The 10,955-nt window shown below is 50.6% G+C and overlaps 1 protein-coding gene across 4 annotated transcripts in view; it reads right to left on the bottom strand.

The window, feature by feature from the left end:
* Positions 1-7,454: 7,454 nt before the first annotated feature.
* Positions 7,455-10,955, bottom strand: part of MLXIPL (MLX interacting protein like) — a 32,608-nt gene continuing 29,107 nt past the window's right edge. Inside the window, exons 10-17 of one of the 4 annotated variants that reach the window (XM_030933395.1) lie at positions 10,825-10,892; positions 10,599-10,749; positions 10,323-10,438; positions 10,111-10,230; positions 9,801-9,928; positions 9,597-9,720; positions 8,531-8,660; positions 7,455-8,239 (exon numbers count right to left, since the gene is read on the bottom strand). In XM_030933395.1, the coding sequence (XP_030789255.1) occupies positions 8,121-8,239; positions 8,531-8,660; positions 9,597-9,720; positions 9,801-9,928; positions 10,111-10,230; positions 10,323-10,438; positions 10,599-10,749; positions 10,825-10,892 (956 nt within the window). In that variant the 3' untranslated portion in view covers positions 7,455-8,120. Of the gene's footprint in view, positions 8,240-8,530; positions 8,661-9,596; positions 9,721-9,800; positions 9,929-10,110; positions 10,231-10,322; positions 10,439-10,598; positions 10,750-10,824; positions 10,926-10,955 lie in introns of all 4 variants that reach the window. The other 3 variants (XM_030933393.1, XM_030933394.1, XM_030933396.1) reach the window with 3 other exon arrangements.

Below are 10,955 nucleotides of genomic sequence, written 5' to 3'. Positions count from 1 at the left end.
AAAAAAAAAAAAAAAAAAAAAAAAAAAAAGGAAAGGAGACAGAAATCCCTAGGTTTGCCTCCCTCTTTGGTTGATCACACTTTTCAAGGGCAAAGCAAGATGAGTCCCAGGTACTACTGGAGATTGAAGACTTTTAGGGATGTGAGGGGAGGGAAGCTATGGAGAGAAGTGAGGCTGGAGGGAAAGCAGGGTTGGATCACAAAGCACTTCAAACACCTGCTCTGAAGCTTGGCCTTGTCAGAGACAAACAGTAGCCAAAGAAACAACTGAAGGACATGAGCTCCAACTTGCGTTGTCTGGAGTCCTCCCTACCTCTGGCATCTCTACATTAGGTGAAATGGTAAATTTCCGCCTTGTTTAAGTAGTGGTTCTCAAAGTGTGGTCCCTGGACCAGCAGCAGTAGGAATGCAAATTCTGTTTTTGAGACAGGGTCTCACCCTGTGGCCCAGGCTGAAATGCAATGGTGCAATTATAGCTCACTGCAGCCTTCAACTCGTGGGCTCAAGTGATCTTCCTACCTCAGCCTCCTGAGTAGCTGGGACTATAGGCCACCATACCCAGCCAGGAATGCAGATTCTCAGACCTCATCCCAGACCTGTTACTCGGTCAGAAACTCTGGAGATGGGGCCCAGCGAGCTGTATTTTGTTTTGTTTTGTTTTTGAGACAGAGTCTTGCTCTGTCACCCAGGCTGGAGTGCATTGGTGCAATCTTGGCTCACTCCAATCTCCACCTCCTGGGTTTAAGTGATTATCCTGCCTCAACCTCCTGAGTAGCTGGGGGTACAGGTGTGCACCACCACACCCGGCTAATTTTTGTAGTTTTAGTAGAGACAGGGTTTCGCCAAGTTGGCCAGGCTGGTCTTGAACCCTTGACCTCAGGTGATCCGCCTGCCTTGGCCTCCCAAAGTGTTGGGATTACAGGTATGAGCCACCGTGCCTGGTCCTCTAGCTGATCCTTAACAAGCCCTCTAGTTAATCCTGATGTACAGTACAGTTTAAGAAGTACTGATTGAAACCAATTTGAGCCCCTAGATGTAATTTTCAGCTCAAAGCCTCTATTACAGTAGTTCTTGACCTGGCTCCATATTGGAATCACTTTTAAGATGCTGATGTTTAAACATCATACTGGCTGGGCATTGGTGGCTCACATCTGTAATCCCAGCGCTTTGGGAGGCAGAGGTGGGAGGATGGCTTGAGGCCAGATGTTCGAGACCAGCCTGGACAATATAGCAAGACAAAAAAAAGTCTATAGAGTCTCTACGAAAAATTTAAAAATTAGCCAGGCCTGGTGGCACATGCCTGTGATCTCAGCTACTTGGCGGGTGCTGAAGTGGGAGGATCACTTGAGCCCGGGAGGTTGAGGCTGCAGTGAGCTGTGACTACACCACTGCACTCTGGTTTGGGTGACAGAATGAGACCCTGTCTCAAATAAATAAATAAATAAATAAATAAATAAATAAAGCAAGCCACATTTATTTTATTTTGTTTTTGAGATGGAATCTTACTCTGTCGCCCAGGCTGGAGTGCAGTGGCATGATCTTGGCTCACTGCAACCTCCGCCTCCCAGATTCAAGCAATTCTTTTGCCTCAGCCTCCTGAGTAACTGGGATTACAGGCGCCTACCACCATGCCAGGCTAATTTTTGTATTTTTAGTAGAGACGGGGTTTCACCATCTTGGCCAGGCTGGTCTCGAACTCCTGACCTCAGGTGATCCACCCGCCTCAGCCTCCCAAAGTGCTGTGATGACAGGCATGAGCCACAGTGCTCATTGATAGCCCACATTATCAATTATTAATGCATGTTTAAGTTTGAGAAGCTGTTCACTGTAAGGGTTACAGGAGGCTAATGCACGTGTGGAAGAGGCGATGTCCTGTTGGACCAGGGCGGTGGCTATGAAGGTAGATGTTCAACTGGCCAGGCTTCCATCCTCAGTGACAGCTAGCGCAGGGCAGCAGGGTGTGCTGAGGAGCTGAAGATGATGGTTTCCAGCTTGCACAAGTGTCTGGGTGGTGATGCCTGTCCCGGGGCTGGGGCACACTGGGAGGACCAGGTGTGAGTGGTAACATCGTGGAAGTGGTGAGTTCTGTATTGGGGTCCGTCAGTGTTCAGGGAGCTGCGGAGCACTCAGAGGGAGAAGTTAGGGTGATGATCGGACATGTAGTTGTGTAGCTCTGGGGAGACAGCGAGGCAGATACAGAGTCGGGGTCCTCTGCAGAGAGGCTGAAGGGGATGAGATGGCCCAGGGCTTGCCAGAGAGAGACAAGGGAATGGCTAAGGAAGGGACAGGCCTAGGAACAGGCTCCCACAGCAGGACCTGGGAGGGCATTGGCAGGGAGGAGGAAGGAGAGCTTGGCAAGAATTCCGTTTTGTTTTTGTATTTTCGAGACAGGGTCTGGCTCTGTCACCCAGGCTGGAGTGCAGTGGCACAATCATAGCTCACTGCAGCCTCGAACTCCTGGGCTCAGCCTCCCAAGTAGCTGGGGGTACAGGCCCATGTCATAACACCTAGCTAATTTTTTTGTAGAGATGGGGTCTCACTATGTTGCCCAGGCTGGTCTCTAACTCCTGGCCTCAAGCGATCCTCCCACCTTGGCCTCCCAAAGTGCTGGGATTATAGGCGTGAGCCACCGAGGCTGGCCGAGAATTCTGGACTCCCGGGGAAAGCATGGTTTAAGATGGAGGCCCAAGGGCTGGAGAAAAAGCAGAAGAGCACTGTGAAGCAGGCACTGAATTTCGCAAGGAGCGGGTCAGTCAGAGGTGAGCTCAGTGACAGCAGAGTCAGAGCAGGGGTGAGGTTGGGGTGTGAGGGTGGAGGAGGAGCCCAAAGGTGGGGGGCCAAGAGGGGAGAGAGAAGAGAGGAGGGAGAGTGAGCAAGTGTAGATGACTCTTTCAAGGGAAGAAGCCATCTGGAAGGACACGGGGTCAGGGGGGATGTTTGATGGGGAACCTCTGGCCGCGTGGGAGTGAAAACAGCAGCGTACACACTGCCGGGACCCTCCCTTGCAGCGAGCCATGGCCAGCCTGTCTGCAGCAGCAAAGAGCATGCGCGAAAGGCTGGGTGCACCTGCCACCGTCACAGCAGAGAAGCGGCCAACAGCAGATGCAGGCAGTTGGGTGGGCACTGCTGGGCTGCTCACCAGCTGAGCAAGCTTGAGGCAAGGGACCGAACCTGTCTGTGTCTCAGTTTTTCACCTGTAAAATGGGGATGCTGATAATTATTACAACTCATTCTCACTCTTACATAGTGTTATATATTTATAATATATGTTATATATAATGTATATAATTATATAATATATATAAAATATATATAATGCTCTGTCACTTCCACTACTGGGTTCCAGCTCTGCCTTCTTCCAACTCTGAATAACTATATATTATATATATATATAATATATAATTATATATATTTATACTATATATAAGTATATTTTATATGTATTTAATATTTATCTATAATTATATTGTATATTTATAATATATAATTATATATTACATATTCTATATTATACATATGTACTATATTATAATGATATATTTATATTACAATATATAATATTAATTATAATATATAATAAATTATATTACATATTTATATTTGTACATTATAAACAAATATATACTTTATTTGTTAAAGTATATATTTATATCTAATTTATACATAAATTATACATAAATTAGGTATAAATATATATTTAATTTATATATTATATATAATCTATATATTATAATATATTTATATATTTACATATTTATATATTTTATAAATATAAAACTATATTTTTACAAATATAAAATGCTATATTTATAATATATAAAGATTATATATAAAATATAAATTAAATATGTTGTAAAGATTATATAAGTTATACAGATTATGATACATAAATTAATGTAATATTATATATTACATATTACATATTATGTATAAAGATTATATAGATATATGGATTAGCATATAATCTATATATTCTAAATATAAAAATTTTATAATCTATATCTTTATATGTAGAATATATATTAATCTTTATATACAGAATAAAGATTATATATTAACTATAAATTAAATATATAAAGATTATACCTTAAATATATTGTATAAATATAATCTTTGTGTATTATTGTATATTATTAAATATAACATATAAACACAATATTTATATATAGAATATATATAATTATTATCCCTATTTTGCAGATTTATATATAGACATATATATAAATCTGTAAATCTCTATATGTGTATATTTACCCTTTTAGGTTCTCACAGCAAGCCTACGAGGTAGGTGTTGTGAGGATTAAGTGAGTTAATATCTATAAAGTGGCCAGGTGTGCTGGTTCATGCCTGTAATCTCAGCACTTTGGGAGGCCAAGGCAGGAAGATCCTTTGAGCTCGGGAGTTCAAGACCAGCCTGGGGAACTTAGTGAGAACTTATCTCTACTAAAAATAAAAATAACAACAACAAAAATCTAAAGTGCTTATAAGAGTGCTTGGCGCATAGTCCACACTAGATCTGCGGGCAGCGATTCTCCTTTTTCTTCTGCATGAACGAGGGAAATGGGAAACCCATGGAAGATTCTTTAGGCTATTGAAATCCTGCAAATCGACCAGGCGTGGTGGCTCTCACCTGTAATCCCAGCACTTCAGGAAACCTAAGGCCAAGGTGGGAGGATCACTTGAGGTCGGGAGTTTGAGACCAGCCTGGGCAACATAGCAAGACCCTGTCTCTACAAAAAAGAAACATGAATAAATCAATCCTGCAAATGTCTCCAGAAGGTCTGAAATGTCAGAGGATTCCAGCATGCCAGGCTGCAGTGTCAGCTCCATGAAGAGAGAGATACTGTAGGAACAGTGTCTGCAAACCCAAGACCATGGCCTGGTTCACAGCAGGCACTCAGTAAATATTTGTTAGATGGATAAACACAAGGATTAACGAAGCACTGGGGCCTCTGAGGCCTTCTACTCCAGCCCCGTCTGAAGGATCAGTTTTATATTTTTTATTTTTATTTTTATTTTTGAAATGAAGTCTCACTCTGTCACCCAGGCTGGAGTGCAGTAGTGCGATCTCTGCTCACCGCAACCTCCACCCCCCAGGTTCAAAGGATTCTCCTGTCTCAGCCTCCCAAGTAGCTGGGATTGCAGGCACCTGCCACCACGCCTGGCTAATTTTTTTGTATTTTTTGTAGAAACGGGGTTTCACCATGTTGGCCAGGCTGGTCCAGACCTCCTGACCTCAGGTGATCCACCTGCCTCGGCCTCCCAAAGTGTTGGGTGGCGTGAGCCACTGCACAGGCCGGTGTCAGTTTTTTCTAAGACATCTTAACTAAGTGGCCATCCACCCTCTGCTTGCATACCTCTCATAGCAGGGAGGTCACTACCTTCCCTACCTGCCCTGCCAAGGGAGCACATTCTCCTTCTGGGTGGTTCCAGTGGATTCCCTGTCGGTTCCACTCCTTGGTCCCAGCTCTGCCGTCTTCCAACTCTGAAGGTAGCGAGCCTCTCCGAACTGTCTCCTGGCCATGGAGGGAGGAGCTCCAGGAAGCATGTCTGTCACCTCTCACCTGGATGACTGCAACTGTCCCTTAACTAGTCTCCCTGCGTCCACCTAGTCTCAGCTTAGCACCCAGGGGATTCCTGTAAAAAAGTTACATCTGGCCGTGCGTGGTGGCTTAAGCCTGTAATCCCAGCACTTTGGGAGGCCGAGATGGGCGGATCACGAAGTCAGGAGATCGAGACCATCCTGGCTAACACGGCGAAACCCCGTCTCTACTAAAAAATACGAAAAACTAGCCGGGCGAGGTGGCGGGCGCCTGTAGTCCCAGCTACTCGGGAGGCTGAGGCGGGGGAATGGCATAAACCCGGGAGGCGGAGCTTGCAGTGAGCTGAGATCCGGCCACTGCACTCCAGCTTGGGGGACAGAGCAAGTCTCCGTCTCAAAAAAAAAAAAAAAAAAAAAAAGTGACCTCTGGCCAGACACCATGGCTCATGCCTGTAATCCCAGCACTTCAGGAGGCCAAGGTGGGAGCGTTGCTTGAACCCAAAAGTTCAAGAGTTCAAGACCAGCCTCAGCAACATGGCAAGACAAGTCCGTTTTTTTTTTGAGATGGAGTCTTGCTCTGTCACCCAGGCTGGAGTGCAGTGGCACGATCTCAGGTCACTGCAACCTCCGCCTCCCAGGTTCAAGCGATTCTCCTGCCTCAGCCACCTGAGTAGCTGGGATTACAGGCGTGTGTCACCACATCCGGCTAATTTTTGTACTTTTAGTAGAGACCGGGTTTTGCCATATTAGCCAGGCTGGTCTCGAACTCCTGACATCAGATGATTCGCCTGCCTTGGCCTCCCCAAGTGTTGGGATTACAGGCATGAGCCACCACACCCAGCTGCTGACTCTATTCTTATAAGAAAAAACTTTTTGGCTGGGCGCGGTGGCTCACACCTGTAATTCCAGCACTTTGGGAGGCTGAGGTGGGCAGATCATAAGGTCAGGAGTTTGAGACCAGCCTGACCAACATGTTGAAACCCCGTCTCTACTAAAAATACAAATATTCCTGAACGTGGAGGTGTGCGCCTGTAATCCCAGCTACTCGGGAGGCTGAGGCAGGAGAATTGCTTGAACTTGGGAGGCAGAGGTTGCAGTGAGCCGAGATTGCACCACTGCACTCTAGCCTGGGCAACAGACTGAGACTCTGTGTCAAAAAAAAAAAAAAAAAAAAAAAAAGTTTTTAAAGTTACATCTGGCCAGGCGCGGTGGCTTATGCCTGTAATTCCAGCACTTTGGGAGGCCAAGGTGGGCGGATCACGAGGTCAGGAGATCGAGACCATCTTGGCTAACACGGTGAAACCCCATCTCTACTAAAAATACAAAGGAAATTAGCCGGGCGTGGTGGCGGGCGCCTGTAGTCCCAGCTACTCGAAAGGCTGAGGCAGGAGAATGGTGTGAACCTGGGAGGCGGAGCTTGCAGTGAGCCAAGATCGCATCACTGCCCTCCAGCCTGGGCAACAGAGCGAGACCCCGTCTCAAAAAAAAAAAAAAAAGTTACATCTGATCTTCTTTAATTTATTTTTCTCTTTTTCACTATTGAGATGAGGTCTATGATCCCGCCTTGGCCTCCCAAAGTGCTGGGATTACCGGTGTAAGCCACCATGCCTGGCCTTTATTTGTTGTTATTTGAGACAGAGTCTCACTCTGTTGCCCACCCTGGAGTGCAGTGGTGCTATCACAACTCACTGCAGCCTCGAACTCCTGAGCTCAAGCAATCCTTGCGCCTCAGCCTCCTGAGTAGCTGGGACTATAGGCGCTTGCCACCACTGATCTCGTCCCACCTCCACTCAAGGCCCTCCAGCTGCTTCCAGCTCAGAGTAAATGCCCAGGACCTCTGCAAAGCCACCTCCCACTGCCAACGGCTTTTTCTCCATCCCACTGTGAGACGCATTGACCATCACATCAACAAACCGGCAGACAGTTTTTGCTTTTATTGGTCAAGAATTCTTTACAAAACCCACACACACACGTCCACACACACACGATGCCTGCCCTGCTGTGGTCACTCTGGCCCTGGTGTCTCCTGGGATCAGGCCCTCCTGGCCTCTCCCAGGGGAAACCATCCTGCAGCCCCTCTGGGTTAGCCGTTGAAGGAGCACAGAGAGGGAACCTCCTTTTCTGCTGCTTTGCTCAGGAACAGAGGTCTGTGCCCCACTCGTCGGGGAGCAGGTGCAGGTGACAGGGAAACAGCATCCTCGTTTTCCCACCGTTGAGCCCCCAGAGTTGCCAGCCTGGGCCCCCAATGTTACAGCTGCCAAGGCCTAGGGTCATCTGCTGATTGAAACTTCCCCATCCCCATTTTGCACATTGAAACATAGAGGTCCAAAGATGGGGGACGAGTCACCCAAGGTCATGGTGCTGGAGCATAGTGGCAGAGCAGGGATGGGGACTCTGCTCCTCTTGGCCTCCAGGAGGTGGGAAGTGTGAAACCTGGACCCAGCTTGACCCCTCCCCGCTCAGGGAAGGGCAGAGCCAGGGCCTGGGGCATGAAGAGGGCCCAGAGATGATCCCTGGAGCCCGTGCCCAGGGAAAGTGGCCCCCAGGGCAGCTGAGTGAGCAGCAGGGTCTGGCCAGGACTATAAAGGTTTGCCAAGGGTGCCCTCTGTGACTGCCCGCGTGGCTTGCTCAGGGATGCGGCCCGGGTCGGTCAGGATACTGGTAGATGTGCCCAGCTGGCGTAGGGAGTTCAGGACAGCTGGGTGGGAGACAGAGAGAGAGAGAGAGACACCTCCTGGGTTCAGGGCCCTACCCTTGGATGCTGGAACCAAAGGGATAGGGGGAGGTACTAGTTGGCAAGACTGTCACCCCCTCCTAGAACCTCTATCTACAGGCATCTGGTGGCCAGAGAACCATCTGGGGGATGGGGAGTGGCCACAACCCTAGGCTGTGTTGAAGGCAAGCTGGATGTGGGGTCTAAGCAGGGCGAAACACTCCCTCCACCCCGGAGGCTGGAACCCTCTAGCAGGCAGGGAGATGGCACACATACTTGGCCGGAGAGCGGGCAGAGAGCAGTACTGGTCCAGCCAGGCCAGTGAGGTCTGGCGGAGGGTGTGCACGCTTGCGGTGGACACCATCCCGTTGAAGGACTCGAACAGAGGCCGGATGAGGATGCTGAACTGGGCCCAGGTCAAGGAGCTGCCTGTGGTCCAGTTGGTACCCCCACTCCACGTGGATCATTGATGCCCAGTTCAAACCAGGGGAAGAAAGGGCCTGGACAGTGTCTAACCTTGAACCCCAACGACTCCTGCTGCAGCCGCTACTTTTTTTTTTTTTTTTTTTTGACAGAGTCTCACTCTGCCACCCAGGCTGGAGTGCAGTGGCGCAATCTCGGCTCACTGCAACCTCCACCTCCCAGGTTCAAGCCGTTCTCCTGCCTCAGCCTCCTGAGTAGCTGGGATTACAGGCACATGCCACCATGCCGAGCTAATGTTTGTATTTTTAGTTGACACGGGGTTTAGCCATGTTGGCCAGGCTGGTCTTGAACTCCTGGCCTCAAGTGATCCACCTGCCTCAGCCTCCCAAAGTGCTGGGATGACAGGCGTGAGCCACTGCTTCTGGCTTGCAGTCCCTACTTCTGTCCTGCCAAGACCTTCCCAGCACCCTGTCTCTCAGTCCCCTCCTCCTTGCCCCTCCACCGCCCTTACTCTGGGCTGAACCATCCCTCATCCCTGAGCTCCCTCCTTGGGCTCAGTCAAGAACTTGATCCCTGAGCCAGATGAGGGAGTGGATTCCAAGTCTTCTTTAGGCCTCACTCCAGAGTTCAGATTCTCCCAAACTGCCCTCGGGGCTTCCTGAGGTCAGGGCCAAGGCTCCCCTTCCTCAAGGATTCCTCCCCCAATTTCCCTGTCTGCTCCCAGCCACCGATCCCTGGGCAATTTTGCTGGCCAAGATGGCCAGGGCATGGAAGCAAGGGGCATAACAAGAGCCTGTCACCTGGGAGCAGCTCTGAGCCTGCCTGGCCTGGAGAGATAGGCCTCCCATCTCAGGCACAGCCTGGTCTCACCCTGCCACAACCCCTGCAGCCCCCCAGCCATGGGCTCAAGGGAGGATACCACCCAGAATTTCCAGTTGTGCAGTGTACGGGTTCGGACGTAGTCATCAAACATGTCTCGCATCTGGTCAAAACGCTGGTGTGTGATGGGTACCCCTGTGGCAGGCAGCTGCTGCTGGCACAGGCTGAGGGCAGGGCAGGGGTCAGGAGCTGGGGATCAGGCGGCATGGCCCTGGGTCCCAGCACCCGCCTGGACCCTGCCTACTTAATGGCGGCATTGAGCTCCTCAATCTCGTCCCGCAGCTGCTGGGCCTCCTCCTGCAAGCCCGCGCGCTCCTGCTGTAGCATAAGGATGTACTCGGCTGTCTTCTGCAGTGTGGTAGCTTTGCTCACCTGCAGACGCCATCAGGGGGGCTCAGGCAGGTGCTAGAGGCTGCACCCTGTGACCCACTGGGACACTGGGAGGGGAGGAGGCAAGAGTGTCTGGAGCACTCCCCTGCAATTGAGTTTTGGGTGGGGGTGTCCAGAAAGGGGCCCCGTGGTTTTGGGGATGCCAGCCTGGGTCCGGGGCTCACCTTGAGGGTGGGCTGGGCACTGAGTGTGCTCACAAGCCCATGAAGGGTGTCAAACCCCAGCTTGATATTAAAGCGTCGCTTCTGTTCCGCGGAGATGTGTGTGATGCGCCGGTTCTCGGTCTTGGGGAGCAGAGAGTCGGGTGAGCCTAGGAAGGAGCCCGGGAGGGTCTTGGGGTAGCAAACCAATCTTGGGGTGGGGGGATGGTGCCCACCTTGTTGCTGTCTGGACGGCCCCGGCTGAGGATGGGTTGCGGAGGAGAGACACGGACGCTCAGAGTCCCAGGGCCTGGCATGGAGCTGAGGTCCCCTGACAGCCGCCGCTCACTGCCTGTGGTAGGAACAGACAGACCCACAGAAAGACCAACCCCGGGGAAAGAGTCCCCACTGCCCCCTTCCTCTCATCCTAGCACCAGACCCAGTCCCCTTCTTCTTCCTCCTCTTCCCCTCCTCCCGTAGATTCCCCCAATCCCTGCAACCCCTCTCTTTACCGCTGAGCGCTGGGGGTGAGAGCCGCTCCGCTTTGGGGACAAGCAGGGGTCTGGAAGGGGCCAATGTGGCCGGGCCTGGAGGTGGCCGGGGCGGTGTCGGGGCCGGGGTCGGGGGAAGGAATGTGCAGGAGAATTCAGGGACTGTCTCCTGCTGGGGTGGAGAAGGGCGGAGAGTGGGGTTGAAGGCCGTGGGCACAGCCCCACCGCCCAGTGCCTAAGATCTTACCGGGGACCCTGGGGACCGGAGGAGGGTGCTGGATACAAGTGGTGGCTCCAGGGCTTGCTCCGGCTTGGCTGTGCATGGGTGGAACCATGAGGCCGCTGGGGCTGGTCCACCCCCGGCATCTATCAAGACCC

Source organism: Rhinopithecus roxellana, chromosome 6 (genome assembly GCF_007565055.1).
Source record: "Rhinopithecus roxellana isolate Shanxi Qingling chromosome 6, ASM756505v1, whole genome shotgun sequence".
Classification (NCBI taxonomy): domain Eukaryota; kingdom Metazoa; phylum Chordata; class Mammalia; order Primates; family Cercopithecidae; genus Rhinopithecus; species Rhinopithecus roxellana.
Note: the sequence above shows the minus strand (reverse complement) of the source record. Positions and strands in the feature narration are given on the sequence as shown.